A 21,200-nucleotide genomic window follows, 5' to 3' on the forward strand; every position below is an offset into this window, starting at 1 on the left:
ACAGATAATCCTCTTCTCTGCATGCTTTTATCAGCCAAAAGGCGCAGTTAAGGTTGGGAGTGGCTTCCAGGAGCTCGGGAATTGGCAAAACTGATGTTCCGTCCACTGTCCAATCAGGATCCTTGATGGATGGCCGTGCTGCTTTTGTTTATCGCAGCAGCTTGCTTGTTTATCACCGACAATCACATACCCAGGGCTACATGGTTAGTTTCGAAAGCATTTATCACTCTGTGGGAGGACTTAGTTAATCAAGCTGTGTAACTATTTGCTGTGACTGAGTCATACCAAAGATTTTGAAGACATTTGATGCGCACATCTCAAGGTGGATGAGACATGCCAGGAGCGCACAATACCAGTCCTTACTGATTAGATCCACCGGCAACATAAAGTATCCTGCCTCTAGCATTGTTGAAAACATCTAAGATCAAACTGGGAATGTATTCGGAGCCTGATTCAATGGGACATACACCCTCATACGAACCACCATCCCAGGAGGCTGTCAAACCGATACCAGCATTCTATTGCGCCTACTTGCTGCGGTCAACTGTCAGACACGCCAGTCTCTATATTGGATCTACCCCCAACCCTGCAAGGAGGCTGGCACAACACAACGGCCTCATAAAAGGCGGTGCCAAAAGGACGCATAAAGACTCCCTCAGGCCATGGGAGATGGTCATGCTCGTGAGCGGCTTTATGAGTAGAACGGCGGCACTGCAATTCGAGTGAGTTTGCTGCTTTCCCTCCTGCGAGGGGATTTTCCTCCGTCTCTCAGCCTGGCAAATACATGATCTGAAACATACTCATCTGATCTACTTGGTATCTTTATCTAGGTGGGCATGGCAACATACACCAAGTTCTCGTCATGCCGACCACGAAGATGAATCATCGCAGCCTCCTGTGCAGATATATCCCCGTTCAGAAAGGCGGGCCAAGCGCTCCTCTCGTCCTCGCTCATCTCTGAAAAGCATCCTGAAATCCTTACATCTCTTATTACGCTCGCCCTACTTTTCTGTCTGGCCACTAGAAGTCCATTTCTTCTCAGCCGAGATTTATCGTGCATGGCAGGGTTGTTGCCAGCTGCTAGACAATTTAATTCCAGACTCCATCAATGTCGTCGTGGACCAATATATCGAAAAACAACAAGACGGGACTAAACCATTCGATTCTCTCGACATCAAAGATGCAAAGCTCAAAAATTACTTTGCCAAGGCTGAGTTTCTTCTTGATAAGCACGTTATTCCTTGTGGCATTTGCAAACAAAAGCTGAATCTGGAAGACGACCTGATAGCCATCTGCCCGCACGGACAATGCAATTGCGCATCCCATATACTTTGTCTCTCATCTAAGTTCCTTGAGATTGGGAATGCGCCAAACAGAATAATTCCCATGAACGGGAAATGTCCGAGCTGTAGTTCAATCATAGAATGGTCCATCTTAATGAAAGAGATGACTCTGAGGATACGGGGCAAAAGGACTGAGACGAAAAGTCGTTCTGGAAGGCTAAAAAGAAATGGAGGTGTTCCCTTCATAGACTCAGCTTACTCCAGTTCAACGGGATCCCGGGATAAGTTCTCTGATTTCGACGCGACCGACAAGTTCGACCAAAGTGAAAATAGCTGGGGCCCAAAGCTACGCGTTATTGAAGAAGACCTTGGGCTGCTGTCTCTTGAATCGCCGGAAAAAAGGTGCTCCTAGGTCAAGACGCACCAATCTCAACGGCACGTCTATGCGAGGCTGAAAAGCGGCGACAAATGATGATGCAGAATGGGAAGATGTAATAACCATTGACCGAGTATCGTCATTTCGAGAGAACTGGGTGTTGTTCAAAAGGGCAAGTGGCCTAGTTGCCTCAATGGACCTTCGATGGAATCAACCGCAGATAGCACCTGTGCAGAGATATCTCGTGCAACTTGTTCCTTGGATTGATTTGCATCAATTATGCGCATCTCCTCGTTGTTTTCCATCCCCTGCATCGACTTGAAAAGCTCGCCAACCCGCAGCTGGAGAGTGACATTCTCGTATCTTTCCAAGCCGTAGCCGCCTCTGCTTTCAGCTTCTTCTGGGGATATATTGAGAAAGAACCACAAATCCGGCCGGGGTAGCCCAATCTCAGGTTGCCACGCCCACTCCAGTGACAGCTCCCTGTTATTTTTTGCAGCGGAATAGACGGCGCCAGAGTAAGAATAGCGGTCAATGACTATAGATATGCCATTGGAGATATCCTGGCGAATCTGAGACGCTAACTCCCACCTATTGGCGGAGAAAAGCAGGTGAATAGCATGGTCATCCAATTGAGTCTCGCCTCGCAGGTAGCCGTCAATGATTTTGCCGATCGAAGTTGTTCTATCTACAAAATCGTTAGACGGAGTTCAATGTTTAGAGGCGAAAGGGATGTGCACCTGGGAAACGAATGTATTTCGTCTCATGGCCCTTTTCACGGAGCTTGTCGACCAATATCGCGCATTGGGTTGACTTGCCCGCCCTGTCAAGCCCCTCAATGACAATAAGTGCACCTCGGGCCATCTTACGATCGGCATGAGCTACGGCAGCATCTGAACTCATTGTTGGAATCAAGTCCCTTTTTTTTTTTTTAATATATACTTCCTAGCGAAAGAAACGGCGTAGCTATTCGCGACTCAACGCGAAACGGTCCATGTTGACTCTGACCGGGGTGAGGCAGTGGGGAGCTTTGCGACGGCTTTGTTTGCTCCGTTTGCTTGGGGCCGAAGCTCATTGTGAACGGACTGCCCTTGTTCATTCCCGGTGTGATGGACTGAGAAGCGGCACTGCTTCCACTCTATTTCCCTTGGGTCAAATTTTGAGCAATTAATGAACAGCTTCATCGATTTTCCTTGGTTGAAGCTAGCAGCTGTTTTTCTTTCGCCTTCATTATCTGGAGCAGCGATATAAAGTTGCTGACTCAGCCATCACCTGGCCATCCGCCGTGATCAGACGCGCGAATCGATATTCACGAACTTTCGTGTGTCGCAAGAAGCCTGCAGAGCGGCCAAGATGAATTCTAACTCACCTAACAATTTGGCCGATGAAATGCACGGATTCACTCTCTTGAATTCCGCTCCCTCGATTCTCGCTCCGCGCCTCGGGCGTTTGTGTCTCAAAGGACGAAAACCAATCCAGACCCCTCACTATGTCCCAATTACCTCCCGAGGTGCCATCCCGCATGTGTCCCATGACACGATGCGAGATCATATGTCCGTTCAGAGTCTATATGCTGGGCTGGAAGATTGTATGTCCCTCTCGTGAACCGTCACTGGCTCCCGTGCTAATCCTTCTGCTCTCTGGAGCAGCCCAGTCATTGAACGAGGCCCACGAGTAACTCCCCCCGTCTATCAGACCCCGGCACAGCAATCTGAATCTGCTTTACGGAACTTTTTATGCCATCAAGACGACATCCTTCTGATTTTGGGTCCACGAAGAGTTCCACCTATCGCTTGCACGACACCAAATAGTTCAAATTCTATTACGATATTCACCTCTGTCGGGTTTCGTCAGCTTGAAGACGGAGAATATGCCAAAGCTGTCGAGAAGTTACAGCCGGATTTTGCGGTCGGTCTAGCAGATCTCGTCCTGACGCAGCCACCGGGTGTCAAGAGGCGGGAACGTATGGTGGACAGAACCCATGCATGGACTAGGGACACAATTGACCGGCTGTATGGCGCCGGAAACACGTCCGGGGTGTCAAACAAATCGCTTTTCCTTGCTCCACTACTCCCCCTGGAGAAGGAATTGCAGTTCTTATATGTGCAGGATCTGGAAGATGAGATGAAGGATTCGATTTCTGGCTTCGCTCTCTTTGATGGGTCAACAGTCGAGGCTGTCCCCGATTCCATGTCACACCTTGTCCGAATGTTTTTCGGAAACCCTCACACCCCTCATAGGGTCTTGAGGGAGATCTCTTTGGGGATTGACCTTACAACAATACCATTTATCGGAACTGCGTCCGACGCAGGTTTAGCACTCGATTTCACCTTTCCTCAGCCGCCCACAGAGAATAGCAAAAGGAATTTACCTTTGGCGTTCGATATGTGGTTATCGAGCCATGCAGTTGATACTGAGCCATTAAAACCCGGCTGTCAATGCTATACCTGCAAGAATCACCACCGTGCATATATCCAGCATTTGCTCAATGCAAAAGAAATGCTTGCATGGACGTTGCTGCAGATCCATAATCATCACGTCATGGATCAGTTTTTCGCTGCGGTCAGAGGAAGCATTTTGAACGGGACATTTGCCCAAGATGTGGAAACATTTGAACGGGCTTACGCCCCGGAATTCCCTGAGCAGACAGGTCAGGGTCCAAGGTATGACATCCCATCTTCCCGCTTTAAAGGGACAGTGTAATTGATATCACCTTAGAATAAGAGGCTATCAAGCCAAGTCAGAACATGGGGCTTCAAAAAGGAATCCAAGGGCCTATGGACGCCTCGACGACCACGCACAGAAACTCATGGAAGCAGAGTCATCCGTACCTACGCCAGATGTGGGAGCAGACGAGCTCCAGGCACACGGATTTGCTGAGAAATCAGAATAATCCACCCAGCGGCGGACGGGGTTTGGTGCCACTATACCACCACTCGCGTAGACGATGTCTAACTTCGTGTGGTGAACCGCGATATACATCGAATGTCTTCTACCTCCGAAATCGGATGCCCCTTTTTTTTTTAGAGAAAAATGCTTGAATGGGCTAGCTATAGCTGGAGGGTGAGGTAGGACAAATATAGAGCTACACGCCCCAAGCGTGCATAGGGCAAGTTCACATACCAAATTTCACTTTGGGAAACTTGGACAAACATTTTCGTATGACTAGCGTCCTGATCCGAGCTCTTCATATCCTTAGACTGCAGAGAATGAGCTATCTCGCATGTTGCGCAAGTAAAGACCCCGAGCTCAGCATGCCGAGTGTGCTTCTCTGAACTCCATAGATAGACCAATTAGTCCGTTTCCCGCTCATCAGAAGCTTGAAATTGACAAGTCTGACCAGTTAGTGAATGGGCATGCTACGGTAGCTCCTATCCTACTACGGAGTATTGAGTATTAAGGGAAGACTTTGCTTGCTGAAGCAGAAACATGGGTAGCTCGCGGTTGATCAGCGTAACGGCGTACGGATTGCAATCCCTCCGAGACCATGCAGCAAGCAAACTTTTGAAGCCCACGGCAGAGATGACCCGCTCCTAGCCCTTTCAAAGCTTTTCCGGAACCAAGATGCCAGATGCGCCATTGCTGCAGCCCGATAGCTGGATTGGATGCACTCCGCTGATCAGCGCTGAAGCGGCGGCATGCGTCAGATGAAAATCTTCTTCCGAGAAATTCCAACGGGAGAGCATACCTAACCGCCTACCCCGTACAAGGCATTCCTCCGCAAGTACTCCGTAATCCCTCTAGATTGCCCCCCGGGATATGCACAGTTTCCTCTCGACTCTGCTTTTCGTGCTTCCCCACAAATCACCACTATCGATGCCGCATAATTACAGATCCCGACTTTATCTGATAAGAGAGAGATGGGCCCCCTTGAGTTTCACAAAGGGGTGTCGATCACCAGCCCATCACGCTACCTTGGCATGATGGTTACCCCGTCGTGAACCATGGTTTCTCTGCTAGCGACTGCAGATTCCAGAGATATTATATAGTTTTGGGATGCATGTACGGAGTACGGAGTACGGAGTAGTTTACAACCGGGAAGCATTCTTTCTCTTTTCCTCTAGATCCCATCTGGAAGAGCTAGGCAGCGACCGGTATAAAAGAGAAATGTCTTCCTTTGAAAAGGAGCCCCCCCTTTTTTTCTTTTGTTGTTGTTGTCTTTTGCCTGGATTGCCTCCCATCCTGATCGTTCCTCTCGCTGCACTGTTCTATGTTTGTTTGATTGTTTAATGCAGAGTAGGGTATTCGAGAGAAACGGCGACATATAGGAAGAAGGGCGACCTCCGAGAGAACATGGACGATGGAAGAGTGGAGCTTGAAGGAATAGATGTGGGAGAGACAAACGAGCTTGCCATTGAGCAGTATAGGGCTGAAATCGAAAGGTAGGCGATCCCAGATCCTTTAATATTTTCCAAGCGCGGTTATTGTCAGTGTCTCTGATTTGAACTGGTGATAGAAAGCTTGTTCGTCGGCAAGATATGGTCATTATGCCTCAGATGGTCACCCTTTACCTCCTGGTTTGTCCACAATCCCCATGTGCACTCTGGCATCGCTGACCATCAGCTGCGAACAACTAGGCGTACCTTGACCGAAGCAACCTCGGAAATGCCAAACTCCAAGGCTTGGTTGAAGATGTCCTAAACGGGAATGATGATGACTACGGCTGGGCAGCGAGCATATTCTATTTCGGATAGTTAGTCTTTGGGCCTGAGGTTTCAAGATACTCTCATGTAATGCTAATCTTTGCCAGCGTCATGTTCGCAATCCCTTTTACTCTTTATGGCAAAAGGTTTCATCCCTCCAGGTTTATGTTTGTTTGCGTCCTGGGATGGGGTGTATCTGCGTCCGCCGCCGCCGGTGCCTTTAATTTTGCCGGCCTTGCAAGTTCTCGATTCTGCATAGGTTTATTTGAAGTGAGACACCCCAGATTTTGTCGAACAGCTTATGTATTCAACTGCATCTAGGCAGGATTTGCGCCGAGTGCTGTTTTCTATTTTACGCTTTGGTACACGCGCAGCGAAGTAGCGTTTCGTACTTCCATTTTCGTGGGGATGGCTGCCCTGTCAGGGGCATTCGGCGGGCTGATCGCTTATGGGATTTCACTGATCAAAACTCACTTCGCACGCTGGCGAGTTCTGTTTCTCGTGGAAGGCTTGCCAACCATTATTTTCGCTTTTGTGATTCTATTTTTTCTGCCTGATCGACCAGAAACCGCCAATCTTTTCAGAAACGAAGAAGAACGTGCGGTATCCATTGAGCGAATGAATCGGGGTCAAGCCAGTGAGGGGCACAATGTGCTAGTCAAGAGGCACATTGTGTCAGGTTTCACAGACTGGAAAGTGCATGCATGTGCCCTTGTCAAGATGGGACACGATGCAGGCCTTGCAACCATTTCGATCTTTTTGCCAAACATCCTCAAGTCACTTGGATATACAAATACCCAGGCCCAGTACATGACTATTGGTCCGTATCTCGTCGCGTGGGTTGTGATGCTTGGGGTGTGTTTCATTTCGGACAAGCGGAGAACCCGTGGACCGTTCCTCATCGGTGCCACCATGGTGTCGATAATAGGGACGGCTCTCATAGTTTCCTTTCCTGCCGAAGAAAATCCCCAAATCGCACTTGTTGGGGTCTTCTTCATGGTGGCTGGCATCTTTCCATGCATCCCGTTGGGAATACAATGGGTGACGGACAATGCTGGCGCCGAATCAAAGAAGATAACAGCAATTTGCATCCTTGTAGTCGCGGGCCACTGCTGGAGCATCCTTGCTAGCAAAAGTTTTCCAGATCGGGAGGGGCCCGATTACGTCCGTGGGTATAGCATTGTGCTGGCGTTCTTGGGACTTAGCTGTATTATGTCTATCGTCCTGTCCGTTCGCCATCGAATTGAAAACGCGCGACGAGACAAGAAATACGGAAAGCCGAACCCAATTATGCCGGTTGATACAGCGGAAAAGGCGGACAAAGCTCCAATGTTCCGCTACATCATCTAGCCTGCAGGGACACTGCACGATGCACAGCATGAGGACACAGATGTAATGTAATGACGAAAATAACAAATGTCTGGCTTCAAGTCGTTAGAAATTATTCCCCCTTTTCAGCGTATAAATACTAGATGAATCCTTTCGGTGGAGGTGTCAGCTTGCATCTTGGATTGTCACGACGTCAACTGGTTTCTCGCCGCCAGTGCCAAAAATCCATTGACGTTCCGACATCGGAGACGTTCCCAGTGTCCAGCATACCACGTATTCCTGTGAACCATCCCGTACGATGCGCTACAATCGCCCAAACGGGAGTAGAGATCAAGTTTTAGTCCTGGAGACCGTTAAAATTGACTGAAGCAGAACTGCAGCTGCATTGATTTGAAATCATGTCCAAGCCAACCGTCAACTCTCACCCCTATCCATTCTCTTTTAATCCAACCCCCATCATCAATCCCCACAGCAACAGCAACAGGGCTACGGATCTCACAGTCCCAATCCCCAATGTTCGTGGCCGGATTCCTTCTTTTCAGGCATCTCGCCTCCGGTCAATGATCAATGAGGCGCACGCCGATCCATCTAAAATTGTTGCTCAAGTATGCAGCTACGACGGTTTGAGTTCTCGACTCGTGGAAGAAGCCGGATTTCCCGTCGTCTTCCTTGGCGGGTTCGCAATGGCATCATCCTATGGACTGCCTGATACTGGATATATCGCTTTTCAAGAAGCAGTTGGGAAAATACAGGAGGTCGTGAGACAGGTCAGTGTGCCTGTGCTTGTGGATGGTGATACTGGATATGGAAGCCCGATGAATGTTCGAAGGACGGTTGAAGGGTATGTAAGGTTGTCAGATCAACAGACGCCTTCTTCTTCTAAGTCTTCTCTCGATCCTCCCCAGAGGTTGAACTGAGCCAGTGAATTGATCCTTCGAGTACCGCAGGTTCGCATTAGCTGGAGCGGCAGGCGTAATGATAGAGGACCAAACGTGGCCAAAGCGTAAGCAAAACAGACATCATTTCGCTGCCTCATTCCACTGTTCATTGTTCAGCCGTTTTATTGAAATCTACCTTAGGTTGTAGCCATACCAAGGGCAAGTCCGTCGTCTCCCGCGACGAAGCATACGCCCGCATCCAAGCCGCAGTTGACGCACGCAACTCAGGGCTGGACATCTTTGTCCTAGCTCGAACCGATAGTTTCATACACGGCTACGATGAAGCGCTTGCCAGAGCGCGTAAATTCAAAGAGATCGGTGCAGATTGCATTTTTCTGGAAGCCCCCCCAGACCGCGCCAGCATGCAAAGATTCCTCCAGGAACTGGAGTTTCCTTGTTTCGCTAATATTATTGAAGGGGGAAAGACCGAGAATCTATCTGCTAAGGAGCTGGGAGAGTTGGGATACGCTGCTGTCACGTATCCATGGACTCTGGTTGCAGCGAAGCTGAGGAGCATCAGAGAAACGTTGGAAAACTTGAAGGCATCCTTTTTGGTTGGGAAACCAGAGCAAATATTGTCGTATGGCGAAGTTTGTGAGGGGCTTGGTTTCGATAAGTACCATGAGATGGAAGAAAAGTACCAATATGAGGGCTCTACCACTGGCAGCCGAGGATATCAGTGGGATAGGTAACTTAAAGAATAGTCGACTGTTGACTTTGAGGCTTTGAAGTTAGATGACGTCCGTAAGCAAATAGTGGTCGGTATATCTACCAGTCAATGGATTCATGGGTTCTCGCAAAATATGAATACGATAAATTCATTTTTATGAAATCTCAGCAAGAAATCCTCAGTATACCCCGATTCCCATGCCATACCACACCATACACCCCGTGTCCACAAGCGATTATTTCCAAGTTGTGAGCTCAAAAAAGCCGAAAGATTCTAGGATTGCAGGGAGACATTCTCACCAGCGAGCACTTTCCACAAAATCTTTCCTTCTTCCATAGCATCTTTGCCAGGGTCACCCCCGGCACCAAAACGCTGGCCAATAACACAAACCAGCCATGTGTCTTCCTTCACCCGGTTCAATAACTTTTCAGTAGGGCTGCCCCGGGGAAAGATTCGTCTCCATTCATCCCATATACGGAATGCCTCTTCTCCCCATGCCCGGAAGCTAACTTCCTCGATAATGGTAGGTGTAATGATCTCCTTTCCGCGGAAAACACCCCAAGTTACCGCGTTAACTCCGCCGGAATTCGAAGATGGGAAACTATCCATATCATCGAAAACGGCATCGACAGGTCCGGTAGGAACCGGTATCGAAGAAGATGTAGATGATTCGAAATCACCAGCTGCATTTGTCGCAAACCACGCAAATTCATCATGGCCATAGCGTTGAAGTAGTGGTTTTAAATGTGAGCGATAGTCATCCTTAGAGCAGAAGAACTCCACGAATGCCTTCTGAAAAACAAAACCCTCACCAGGCGGACCCCAGCCAAAGATGGGATGATCGCTGCGAACTCCGCTGACTGCAGGCTGCGATGCAATGGTCCACCAACCTCGCTTTTCTATCAGGCTAAGTAAGTATGGACGAATGGTGATTGTTTCCGGGCTTAAACCACCTGTTTCCTCTGCGGCGCCTCCTTCAGACCAGGGGACTGCGTGCAATCCACCGGAAACGTGCTGCCTAAATATGTTATTTATATCTTCGCGGGTAGTCGGGTATCCCCATAATCGACGGGCAACATTTGCTGTCACATGTAAGGACGGACCGTATCCATCGATCTCACCAAACGCAGGTGAGCGAGCATCACCCCAACGACCGTTGGGAAAGTCATCCCAAGTGGCTTCACGGCCAAGTGCTCCCATCCCTTCAGAGATTTGTAGAGCTGTATTGCGATGAGGAGGGTTAAGAGCAGGCATACCAGCGCCCTGAGCGGATGCTTCATGTGTGATAGAGCTTTGGGAGGATATATCAGCTCTATCAACAATTACGCGGTTATGCGGTTGAGAATTTAGAGATGACGCTCGGCGCCTTGATATTAATGGGGGTTTGCCTGCCGCTGTACCAAGTCCGTTTTGCAAGTTTCCGGAGGCGAAGACTGAATCTGAATCTGTGTCACTTGAAGCCTCCGATGATGGTGGTATCAGGTTACATCGCTCAAGGATAAAAGACACAGACTTCTCCAGATTCAGCGTATAAAAATGCAGGCCTCGGGGCCCTGTGCCTGGAATCGTTTTAATTCCTTCAACCAACTCGCTCAGAATGTCAACGCCGACTTTCTTAACTGCTTCGTCGTCCTTTTTACATGCCTCAATTCGAGATAACATTTCTGGTGGAACGCGGACGTGGCTTAGTTTCGTGATTCTGGTTAGCCTCGGGTAGCTCTGAATGGGCATCAAGCCAGGAATAATCGGAATGGTCTTGAACACTCCAGATTCATGATTCCGCAGCATTGACTCAAATCTTTTATATGCCTCCAGATCGTAGGTCAATTGTGTCATGATAAAATCGGCTCCCGCTTTAGTTTTCTCAACCAAATAAGGGAGGTCCCTGACGGGATCTTGGACACCAGGATGAGACTCATCGGAATGACCTTCTGGATAAGCCGCCACGCCTATGCAGAAGTAATCACTGTGCTTCTTGCGGATATACCGCACTAGATCTACGGCGTATGTAAACTCCTTGTTGCTATCGTCTTCTCCATCAAGGTTGTACTCGTCACTCCTGGGTGGATCACCCCGCAGCGCCAGAATATTCCGGATGCCTAGAGCTTTTGCTTCATCCAGTGCGCTATCGATTAGAGTCCTGTTCATATTGGTGCATGTCAGGTGCAGGCATGTGGTTAAACCCAATTGTCTCTGGCATATTTCCGCAAGTTCAAGGGACTTGGTAGCCGTGGTTCCTCCAGCACCCCATGTTACGGTCACAAAAAGCGGTCGAAGGGCCTGGGACATACGCTCTAATCGGGCTTGGAGGTTTGCTGAGCCCTGGAAAGGCGATGCAGTTAGCTAGTTGGGCAAAAAGCGGCCGGGTTGCGGGGCTGAGGTTCACAAACGCACCATCTGCGTTTTCGGAGGGAAGAACTCCAGAGAAAAGTAGTTTGCATCTTCGGGAAGAGCAGCGATCTTATTCGAGATCTTTTCCATGATCGAATTGTTTATTCCTAGTGTCGAGTGTGTGATAGCAGTCAACAACAAGGTCGGTTAGTGCGGGGTGTTGGAGGGAAGATTCGCTGGAGAGCTTTGGGGAGAGAGAGTCAGCGATTGATCTCATAGTTACACATAAGTAACTAACTAATGTGGCTGCAAAGTAGAAGTGAGAAATGAAGAAAAATGTGTAGACTGACAAAGATTGAGGATGCTTTCACATCAATCTAAACAAGGCCTTCTCACTAGTATACATATGCACTCCCTGTCACTGGATTAATAGCGTAGTTGGTGTTATTACAGAGCTCTCCATCTATGTAGTTACATAGTTACAGGGTCCCGAGCGCAGAGCCAACAGACTCCCAGCCAGCCTGCGTGCAGTTGATTTGGTTGGTTAACTTACCAACGAACATTCACCAAGCTTAGGTAAGTAACTAGTTAACTAACTAGTTAACTTAGTTTCTCCATAGTTACTCCGGAGTACGGAGTACATACATGTCTAACTGTGTACCTACCGAGTTACAAGTACTCTCTGCGCCATACTTCCAGCTTCTACGGAGTCCTCCATAACTGACTTACTAGTTGGTTAGTGGACAAGGATTTCATAGCCTATTTCCAATTACTCCGCATAAGCTATCTAGTTTAGCACCTCTGAGGTGTGTGCTAGATTTCCAAGGATCCAATGAAAGTGCGCGTGTTTATAACGACTCCGGGCTCCATAATGTCTCCGGATGATTCAAACGAGGCTTAGGATACAACCAAACATTGCAAGAAAAAAGACTTGACTGGAAGCAATCTCTGAATTAAATGAAGCACAAAGCACATCTGCTTCTAAGCTACTCCCTGCTTAGCACCCCGCGCACACACACAAGTTGCATCTTTTGATTAAAGTCTCCAATCTGCCCGCAGGCGTTCTCTCGGAACTCTGATGGGACATGGCTGCAACCGTCACAGTTAGAATATATCGAATCGAACTGACATGAGACGGCCATCAAATTGCTGCTCCACTCCAGGCGCACTGAGATACAAATGGTCCAGCTCAATGCAGTTTCCTCCGTCGCGAATGTTTCCCTTGTCGTCCATGTATCTGCCGCTCTTTTCGCCGAGTACTCAGGCACGTAGCTGGGCTACTTAATGTTAATGCCGTGGTAGAGTGTCGGGGCACTAACTTTTGAATAGGCAGTCAACCTGCGCCGCCAGACGAGACCAGTACCCCGTCCAAGCCAAATGCTCCTGGCTTGAGCAGCTATTACCCTTTACGTCTACTCTCTTCGTGTCTGGAATGAAATGTTTGTCTCCGGTTCCGCACTTCCCGTCACTGCATGGCGACTCATTTCATCTAGCACGGGCAAAGATGGGAGTAAGCTGAAGCTTGATATGCCTTACCAGTTAGAGCTTGTGTACTGAAGGATCTTCGACCGGGCAAGCCTCTTTTCTACCGCTACAAAAAAATGGGAATAGTAGCTTCATGAAAATGGCCTATCAGCAAAATTGCATATTCAGGGTCACCTTCTTGGTGGTGACTGAAGTTGAGACATGGAACGGAATAAAAGTCGAGGATCACCAAGCCCCAGGGCTTAGTAGAAACTAGTTTAACTAGTTCACAGACCATGGACGCCCGGAAGTCTGCTGTAGATTTCCAAGCTGGGGGTAAAGAATTAGCTTTCGTCCCCCAGAACCGGGCGGGCTGAGGCATAAGTTAGGGCTGCAGGCGCCTGCATTCGGCGCTTCGGTTGGCGGGGGGCTCACCAGAGTTCCAGCTAAAGACAAAAGTCCGTACCAAGTACTTACTCCGTACAGTCAGTTAGTTAGTAATTTCAGCCAAGCTGACAGAGGAGCGCACAACCGTGTAGTTTTGCGAGCGCGGAATGGTCACGAACATTGTCTTACAGATGATCAAGACACAAAACCAAGTGGATTTATGGTCAAACTGATCGTCGTCAAGGCTCGTGTTGCAAGCTAATTGACATTGCCAATTGCTTTTCCAACTTTGCCGCAAACCCCACACAAGCCAATCCACATGAGTGGAGTGTCCCTGTACGGAGTAGAAGCAAATCCATCTACTCTACGGAGTATTATTTTTGCAATCCTAGGAAGAGGTGGAACCCTGAATGGCTGCGCTCAACTTATATCTTTCACTATTATACTTTCTATCCTCTTGGGTCTCTCAGAAGAGTTAACTCATCCAACTTTGTTATCTGTGAAGTTATCTCCATTGCGCTTGTGTGACACGAAGGAGGCGGTGCGCAGATGCTGACAGGATTTGTGTGATTTCCACCATATCTGCATTTTGACCAGACCATACGGAGTAATGAAACCTTCTTCGCTCTTTCATAGCCTTTTCTCCACCCGCGTCTCCGTTCATCAGACCTCAAAAACAGCATGTCGGCACTACTCCTCTCCCCGCACTTCCTCTCCGAACTCTCAGATGCGTGGTCGGTTTGAAAAACTCAATCAGCGACTACCTCGATTTCTTCAACAATACACTGCACCTCTCGTCAACGCACCAGTCGCCCATATAACATCCTTTCTCATACTTCATGAAATAACTGCTGTCGTACCCCTTTTTGGGCTTGTTGGAGTATTCCACTATGGCGGTTGGATGCCCTCCTTGGGCGACGAGGAGGGAAATAGCGCGTTCGACGAGGGCGTGAGGAAATTCGGAAAATGGCTGCGGAGGAAGGGATGGGTCGAGAGTGGTGTGACGGAGGGAAATGTCAATAATGTCAGTGAACGGGGAAATAGTGTCGCAGACTCTGCCGCAAATGCCAATGCTACTCAGGGAATGCGCTTAATCCTTGAGTTTGCAACTGCCTACGCAATTACGAAGGCTATGCTACCGGCCCGAATCATAGTGAGCATATGGGCAACTCCATGGTTCGCGAGACATATACTTGGCCCTGTCGGACGGGGGGCGCGAAGCTTGCTTGGGAATTTGAAAAAGAAACCATGACGATCTGCCTAACGTTGCTCTTGTACCATACTGGTTGCATTTGTCGATAATAAATGGCACCCACGGAATATAACGAACTGGTTTTGGAATTCAAACTTGCAATGTCATTTTATAAAAGGCGGCATTATCGGCCCGATACCAGCCTTTGGTTTTGTTCTAATGTCCCCAATCCCAACATCGGGGCTATCTAAAATGGACTTTCGACAATCTATGCCTCATAGATCCACTCGTGCTGGCTGTGTTTGTACTTGATGAGTTCTCCCTCGCTGAACCACAAAGCAATTTCCTTCTTGGCGTTCTCGACGCTGTCAGATCCGTGGCAGACGTTACGGCCAACATCCTAAACATATTTGGGTCAGTGGATGGTGTTACCCAATGAAGCTAACCTAGTTTTGACTCACAATGGCATAATCACCCCGGATGGTGCCTGGAGCAGAGGCAAGAGGGTTGGTGGCACCGAGGATGGCTGAGGGAGACGATTAGCATACATGGAATTGTGAAGATGAGTTTGGGGAATACATACTTCGGCCGGTCTTGACGGCATCACGACCTTCCCAGACCATAGCGCAGATGGGGCCGCTCAGCATGTCTAAAACCAGATTAACATGGTGGAAGGTGAGAGGGTCGGGAAAGTTCTAACAGGTGACGAGGCCCTTGAAGAAAGGCTTGTCGGAGAGATCAGCATAATGCTTCTCCAAGTGCTCCTTGGATGGAGACACAAGCTTCATAGCGACGAGTTTGTATCTATTCATATACTAAGCTCTGGTGCCCCTCCATCCTCACAGGACCTCTACGCACCCGCGGTTTTCGAATCGGCTGATGATTGGGCCGACGAGTCCGCGCTGGGAGTAAAAATATCAGCATTCTGGCTTTTAGGGGAATGATTCGCTGTGTCATATGGTTGTAGCGTGTGAGGAGGGGCAGTTTGTTCAGAGCAGGACCCCGCGTACCTGGACACCATCTGGCTTGATGGCGATGAAACTGTAAAATTCCGGTTAGGCAAGGACAGGACGATGAACACCGGAGGGAAGACTCACGTCTGTTCAAGAGACATTGTGAATGTAATATTATAGAACCTCTATATCAATTGGTTCAGAGCAGAGCGTCAGAGAGCGGTTGTGTGTGGGATGGATGAGGGGCAGAGGATTTTGAAAATCGGTTGATGCTGGCCAACGGCGCTAAAATCCTGCAGCGGAGTTAGGGCGGCTGTTAGTTAAGACTGCCAAGCAAACTTTCCATGAAGCACCTTGGAACATCGACGGAGTACGGAGTAAACACTGTGTTATATAGGACAACTTGCTCGAAAGCCTCCACGGATCAAAGGTACGAATCTGGCCTTCGTACTTTTGAGAGCATCAATTACTGCTGCTAATGATTTAATTATTTCACATGTATCCTCCTTGTCTTTTTCAAATTAATTGAATTCTCGGTTCTCATCGACGCCTCATGGCGCCTTCCCGGGCTCCAGTATGGTCATTGACCCTGGTGGCCATCGTCATACTCTCATGCCTTGTCGTCCCCGGCCGTAAGTTCAAGCATCAAAACCGTCGAAATCACACTGTCTGACTTTAACTGCTCTACTTATAGTCATGGTTAAGCACGAGAATTTCAAGACTTGCTCGCAATCAGGCTTCTGCAAACGCAACCGTGCGCTCGCCGATTCAATTTCCGATAAGGGGCCGTCATGGTCGTCGCCATATAAACTAGATCCTAGCTCAATCAGCTTTAAAAATGGTCAACTGTTTGGAACAGTTATCAAATCAACATCGAAACATGGAGACGTTCGGCTTCCTTTGGCCGTTTCATTTCTCAAAACTGGCGTTGCACGGGTCACTATAGACGAAGAAAGGCGTTTAAAGGGGGATATTGAACTGAGACATGGAAGCACTGTGAGAAAAGAGCGATACAATGAGGCTGCAAAGTGGGCAATTGCTGGGGATCTTAGCACCGGGCTGGCGGAGATGGACAAAGACTCCAACAACGAAGTCACGGAAGTCAAATACGGGCCCCGAGGTGAATTTAAGGCTGTGATTAGACATTCACCTTTCGGAATATCCTTCGAACGCGATGGTGAGACACAGATCAAGTTCAATGACAAAGGATTTCTCAACATTGAGCATTGGAGGGCCAAGATCGAATCAAATGGCGACTCCCAGGAGAATGATCCAGAAGCGGATGACTCCACTTGGTGGGAAGAATCATTTGGAGGAAATACCGATTCCAAACCAAGAGGACCTGAGAGCGTTGGGTTGGATATCACGTTTCCTGGATACGCCCATGTTTTTGGCATCCCAGAGCATGCCGATTCTATGTCTTTGAAGGAGACAAGGTGAGTTGCCTGGCTTTCTTTGTGCGTAGAAATACCTAATCTCTTAAAGGGGTGGAGAGGGTCAGCACACCGAACCGTATCGCCTGTATAATTCGGATGTCTTTGAATACGAGCTGAACAGCCCAATGACCCTCTATGGCTCGATTCCCTTCATGCATGCCCACCGTCCTGGATCTACCGTCGGTGTCCTCTGGCTAAACGCTGCAGAAACATGGGTCGACATTGTGAAGTCAAAGGAGACGCCGAACCCGCTTGCCCTTGGAGCTAAGGAAAGCACCAACACTCAAACTCACTGGTTCTCCGAGAACGGACAACTTGATGTGTTCGTATTCCTCGGCCCAACCCCATACGACGTCACTAAATCCTACGGGGAGCTCACTGGATTCACGCAGCTTCCACAGCATTTTTCTATTGCCTACCATCAGTGCCGCTGGAATTATGTGACAGATGAAGACGTTAAAGACGTTGATCGGAAATTCGACATGTATCAAATCCCGTATGATGTGATATGGCTCGATATCGAGTATACGGACCAAAAGAAATATTTCACCTGGGATCCACATACCTTTCCAGATCCTATCGGTATGCAGAAGCAGCTTGATGCTTCGGATCGCAAACTGGTTTACATCATTGATCCCCATATCAAAAATGAAGCCAATTACCCGATCGTTGATGAGCTGAAGAATAAAAAGTTGGCCGTTAACAACAAGGACGGGAATATCTATGATGGCTGGTGTTGGCCGGGGTCTTCTCACTGGGTCGATTGTTTTAACCCTGCTGCGATAGAATGGTGGAAAGGCTTGTTCAAATATGATGCGTTCAAGGGCACCCAGCATAACTCTTTCCTGTGGAATGATATGAATGAACCGTCTGTCTTCAATGGCCCCGAGACTACGATGCCGAAAGACAACATTCACTATGGTGGATGGGAACATCGAGATGTCCATAATATTAACGGCATGACTTTTGTTAATGCGACCTACAATGCGTTGCTTGAACGGAAAAAGGGTGAAATTAGACGACCTTTTGTACTGACTCGCTCATTTTATGCTGGGTCTCAGCGTCAGGGTGCAATGTGGACCGGTGATAATCAAGCCAGCTGGGAACACCTCGCCGCTTCCCTACCTATGGTCTTGAACAATGGAATTGCTGGATTCCCCTTCGCAGGTGCCGATGTTGGCGGATTTTTCGGCAACCCAAGCAAGGAGCTTCTCACGCGATGGTACCAAACCGGCATCTTCTATCCTTTCTTCCGAGCACATGCTCACATCGACACCCGGAGGCGCGAGCCGTATTTGAGCGGTGAACCATACACCAGTATCATCACTCAGGCGCTGCGTCTTCGGTACCAACTACTCCCAGCATGGTATACCGCTTTCCACCAGGCGTCTGTTGATGGCGCTCCTATTGTTCGACCGCAGTATTATCTTCACCCACAAGATGAACAAGGTTTTGCAATCGACGACCAGTTATACCTTGGTTCAACCGGTCTGCTCGCAAAGCCTGTCGTCACTGAAGGGGCAACCAGCGTTGACATCTACATTGCTGACGACGAGAAATATTACGACTATTTTGATTATACCGTTTATCACGGGGCCGGAAGGACACATAGAGTACAAGCCCCTCTAGAAAAGATTCCCCTCTTAATGCAAGGTGGCCACATTATCCCAAGAAAAGATAGGCCACGTCGAAGCAGCGGACTGATGAAGTTCGATCCGTACACGCTTGTAGTTGTCTTGGACAAGAGTGGGCATGCAGAAGGCGAACTTTACGTGGATGACGGTGAGACATTTGATTATCAAAGCGGTGCTTTGATCCACCGTCGTTTTATTTTCGATAATTCCACGTTATCGTCGGAAAACCTCGGAGCTAGTGGTCCGAAGACGGCAAAGTATTTGAAGAGCATGGCAAAGGTTCATGTCGAGAAGATCATTGTTGTTGGTGCTCCTGAGGAATGGAAGGGCAAACAAGCAGTGCAGGTTGTGGAAAAGGGTACCCAGAGTGAAGCTCAAGCTGCTTTGGAGTGGCACGGTTCACGCGATGGCAAGGCGTCCTACGCGATCGTCAAGAACCCGATTGTCTCGATCACGAAGTCATGGAAGATAAGCTTTGGTTAAATTTGTGCCTCTCCTATATGTTGCTACGCTGGATGTATGTACGTATACCACTTATTTGGAGAATAGAGACTGTCAAAACACCCTTGCCTCAAATTTCTCAATTGCCGTTAGACGTGCGTTTCACCTGATAATTGGCGTGCGGGAGCTTCACGTTCATTGGCGCAGCTCTCAAGCTCACTTCCGGTTTGTGTAGCCGCCTCTGCCAAGCCCGCACAGGCCAGCCGGGCTGCTTGGCCAAATCGTCACTCGCGCAAGGACAACACGCTGGCGGTACGGAGTACACAACTTAGGCCCCCCTTTCGAGGACCAATGCCCGCTCTGTTCAAGAGGAAGTCCCTCCGAAATCAACGCTTCAAAACGTTGTGTTTCCGTCGCAACCTACCTTGTATTTTCCTCTTTGCTTCTTCGGTGAGTGCGCTCACCTGACGAGAGATCGGGGCGAATTAGCGTTCCTGGCTCCCTAGCGTTTCCGGGGACCGCAAAAAAAAAAAAAAATAAAATAAAATAAAATAAGGAAAAAGGCACCCCCGAAGGACTGCTGGGACAGTTTGATTTCTGCGCAATTTTCCTCCAAGATTCTTCGATTGTGCTGTCTAGACACTCTTTTTCAACGCCTCATCTCTGCCCGTCGCGCGCGCTCGCTTCCCAGGTTGAATTGCTCGTTTTCCGTCTGTCGTTGTGAATGGTCTTACAGAAAGATCTGAGAACCACCCCTCAATCCTACAACCTATCAGGGGGTGAGAATCTCGGTGGTGAGGAGGTTCAAGGAGGGATATAATTCACCATGGGGCTCGTTTCGGTAGCTATGGAGTACGCAGCTCCGCTCTTGTAAGGATTTTACTGTACTGTTCGAGGTTAGCATGCCCTAACGGCCGTCGACAGCCTCGTCATTTCTCCGATCCTTTCGTATGCGGACCAAATATATAGTATTCAAAGGACGAAAAGTTCGGCCGGGTTTTCATTGGATATACCTCTAATAATGCTTGTTGCGTCGATTTTCAAGTATGTCCCTTCCAAGTCCCTCAATTGCTCTTCGTTGGTCGCTGGTTCTAACGTCCTGATCCGAAGGGTGTTTTATTGGTTCGGTGCATATTATTCGTTTCCGTTACTCTTACAGGCGATGATGATGATCGGAGTACAAATACTGCTGCTGAAGGTTGCCCTTGACCATCGACCCCAATCTCCGGTTGACCATACACCATTTTCCGGGCAGCTTCCCGGAGGCCATTCCGAACTTAGAAGGCCGTATGACTTTTGGCAGTGGAAAGCGACCAGACCGTATGTGTTGTTTAGAGCCATCCTTAGCTTTCCGTCCATTATTATATTCAAGTCACTAACATCATCTAGTTACTGGACCTTCCTCGCTTACCTTGGCCTCTCGCTTTTCCTCATCCATGTCCTGATTCCCCCAATCTCGAATTCGGAATTCTACATCACACTGCTAGGTTTCGCCGGCCTAGGTGTCGAAGCTTTCCTTCCCGTCCCCCAAGTCCTCGCCAACCAGAGATCGAAATCATGCAAAGGTTTCCGCCTTTCTGTTCTCACAGCCTGGTTACTTGGAGATGCAATGAAATTGAGTTATTTCTTTTATAACGGCTCTTCGGTTCCTTGGGCATTCCGAGTTTGCGGGATGTTACAGTGCGTTTGTGATTGCTACTTGGGTGTGCAATATTGGATGTTTGGTCATGGGCAACTCAGCCGAGTTGAGAAGGCATCTGCTGCTAATTCTGGTGATGGTGTTGATGGCTGGGGCATGAAAGATATAGATGTGCGATTGTCATGATTGACTTGGCGTATTTTGGTGTCGATTGGAAATTTTTGAGATATATGAGATATGGACCATGTAATATTTGCTCGCAGGATTTGCGCATTTCGCCGTCACTTTCATGGCTAATTATGAGACCTGGGCATGGATGATATTATTATTATAATTTAGAGACACGTTCGACAGTTATCTAACCGAGTTTTGCAAGAAATTCTGAGCTTCTACTTGCTCCGAGTTTTTGGTGCTGGTTCCCATTGGCTTCCGACACCACCATCAGTACTACCTATGACGATATCCTGGACGCTCGAGATAGACC

The 21,200-nt window shown here is 48.5% G+C and overlaps 10 protein-coding genes across 10 annotated transcripts; 7 read left to right on the forward strand and 3 right to left on the reverse strand.

Annotated features, from left to right (window-relative positions):
- Positions 1–286: 286 nt before the first annotated feature.
- On the forward strand, positions 287–2,203 carry CIMG_11768 (GIY-YIG catalytic domain-containing protein). Its single transcript, XM_012358685.1, has 2 exons — positions 287–722; positions 831–2,203. Exons 1-2 carry the CDS (start codon positions 436–438, stop codon positions 1,693–1,695), a joined length of 1,152 nt encoding a protein of 383 aa, XP_012214108.1. The 5' UTR covers positions 287–435; the 3' UTR covers positions 1,696–2,203.
- Positions 1,140–2,602, reverse strand: CIMG_06556 (thymidylate kinase). The gene is made up of 2 exons (XM_001242659.2): positions 2,400–2,602; positions 1,140–2,347 (listed from the first exon to the last, which is right to left on the reverse strand). Exons 1-2 carry the CDS (start codon positions 2,560–2,562, stop codon positions 1,824–1,826), a joined length of 687 nt encoding a protein of 228 aa, XP_001242660.1. The 5' UTR covers positions 2,563–2,602; the 3' UTR covers positions 1,140–1,823.
- A 410-nt stretch (positions 2,603–3,012) lies between these two features.
- On the forward strand, positions 3,013–4,979 carry CIMG_06557 (tRNA-guanine transglycosylase; the record flags this gene model as incomplete). Its single annotated transcript, XM_001242660.2, has 3 exons — positions 3,013–3,247; positions 3,314–4,322; positions 4,378–4,979. The coding sequence occupies 3 exons, from the start codon at positions 3,013–3,015 to the stop codon at positions 4,550–4,552; spliced, it is 1,419 nt and encodes a 472-aa protein (XP_001242661.1). The 3' UTR covers positions 4,553–4,979.
- Positions 4,980–5,952: 973 nt separating this feature from the next.
- On the forward strand, positions 5,953–7,652 carry CIMG_06558 (major facilitator superfamily transporter protein; the record flags this gene model as incomplete). The annotated part of the gene is made up of 5 exons (XM_001242661.1): positions 5,953–6,041; positions 6,116–6,176; positions 6,237–6,352; positions 6,410–6,572; positions 6,624–7,652. The coding sequence occupies 5 exons, from the start codon at positions 5,953–5,955 to the stop codon at positions 7,650–7,652; spliced, it is 1,458 nt and encodes a 485-aa protein (XP_001242662.1).
- Positions 7,653–8,029: 377 nt separating this feature from the next.
- CIMG_06559 (carboxyvinyl-carboxyphosphonate phosphorylmutase) lies at positions 8,030–9,261 on the forward strand (the record flags this gene model as incomplete). The annotated part of the gene is made up of 3 exons (XM_001242662.1): positions 8,030–8,472; positions 8,579–8,634; positions 8,711–9,261. The coding sequence occupies 3 exons, from the start codon at positions 8,030–8,032 to the stop codon at positions 9,259–9,261; spliced, it is 1,050 nt and encodes a 349-aa protein (XP_001242663.1).
- Positions 9,262–9,336: 75 nt separating this feature from the next.
- CIMG_06560 (methylenetetrahydrofolate reductase) lies at positions 9,337–11,774 on the reverse strand. The gene is made up of 2 exons (XM_001242663.2): positions 11,634–11,774; positions 9,337–11,561 (listed from the first exon to the last, which is right to left on the reverse strand). The coding sequence occupies exons 1-2, from the start codon at positions 11,718–11,720 to the stop codon at positions 9,513–9,515; spliced, it is 2,136 nt and encodes a 711-aa protein (XP_001242664.1). The 5' UTR covers positions 11,721–11,774; the 3' UTR covers positions 9,337–9,512.
- A 2,101-nt stretch (positions 11,775–13,875) lies between these two features.
- CIMG_06561 (uncharacterized protein) lies at positions 13,876–14,892 on the forward strand. The gene has a single exon (XM_001242664.2). The coding sequence runs from the start codon at positions 14,032–14,034 to the stop codon at positions 14,671–14,673; it is 642 nt and encodes a 213-aa protein (XP_001242665.1). The 5' UTR covers positions 13,876–14,031; the 3' UTR covers positions 14,674–14,892.
- Positions 14,644–15,813, reverse strand: CIMG_06562 (nucleoside diphosphate kinase). The gene is made up of 7 exons (XM_001242665.2): positions 15,711–15,813; positions 15,624–15,654; positions 15,472–15,515; positions 15,314–15,417; positions 15,197–15,262; positions 15,075–15,139; positions 14,644–15,013 (listed from the first exon to the last, which is right to left on the reverse strand). Exons 1-7 carry the CDS (start codon positions 15,725–15,727, stop codon positions 14,882–14,884), a joined length of 459 nt encoding a protein of 152 aa, XP_001242666.1. The 5' UTR covers positions 15,728–15,813; the 3' UTR covers positions 14,644–14,881.
- A 184-nt stretch (positions 15,814–15,997) lies between these two features.
- CIMG_06563 (alpha glucosidase II) lies at positions 15,998–19,204 on the forward strand. Its single transcript, XM_001242666.2, has 3 exons — positions 15,998–16,198; positions 16,261–17,002; positions 17,052–19,204. The coding sequence occupies exons 1-3, from the start codon at positions 16,120–16,122 to the stop codon at positions 19,117–19,119; spliced, it is 2,889 nt and encodes a 962-aa protein (XP_001242667.1). The 5' UTR covers positions 15,998–16,119; the 3' UTR covers positions 19,120–19,204.
- Positions 19,205–19,903: 699 nt separating this feature from the next.
- CIMG_06564 (PQ loop repeat protein) lies at positions 19,904–20,902 on the forward strand (the record flags this gene model as incomplete). Its single annotated transcript, XM_001242667.1, has 4 exons — positions 19,904–19,947; positions 20,002–20,121; positions 20,188–20,397; positions 20,467–20,902. 4 exons carry the CDS (start codon positions 19,904–19,906, stop codon positions 20,900–20,902), a joined length of 810 nt encoding a protein of 269 aa, XP_001242668.1.
- Positions 20,903–21,200: the final 298 nt, after the last annotated feature.

Source organism: Coccidioides immitis (genome assembly GCF_000149335.2).
Source record: "Coccidioides immitis RS genomic scaffold supercont3.2, whole genome shotgun sequence".
NCBI lineage: Eukaryota > Fungi > Ascomycota > Eurotiomycetes > Onygenales > Onygenaceae > Coccidioides > Coccidioides immitis.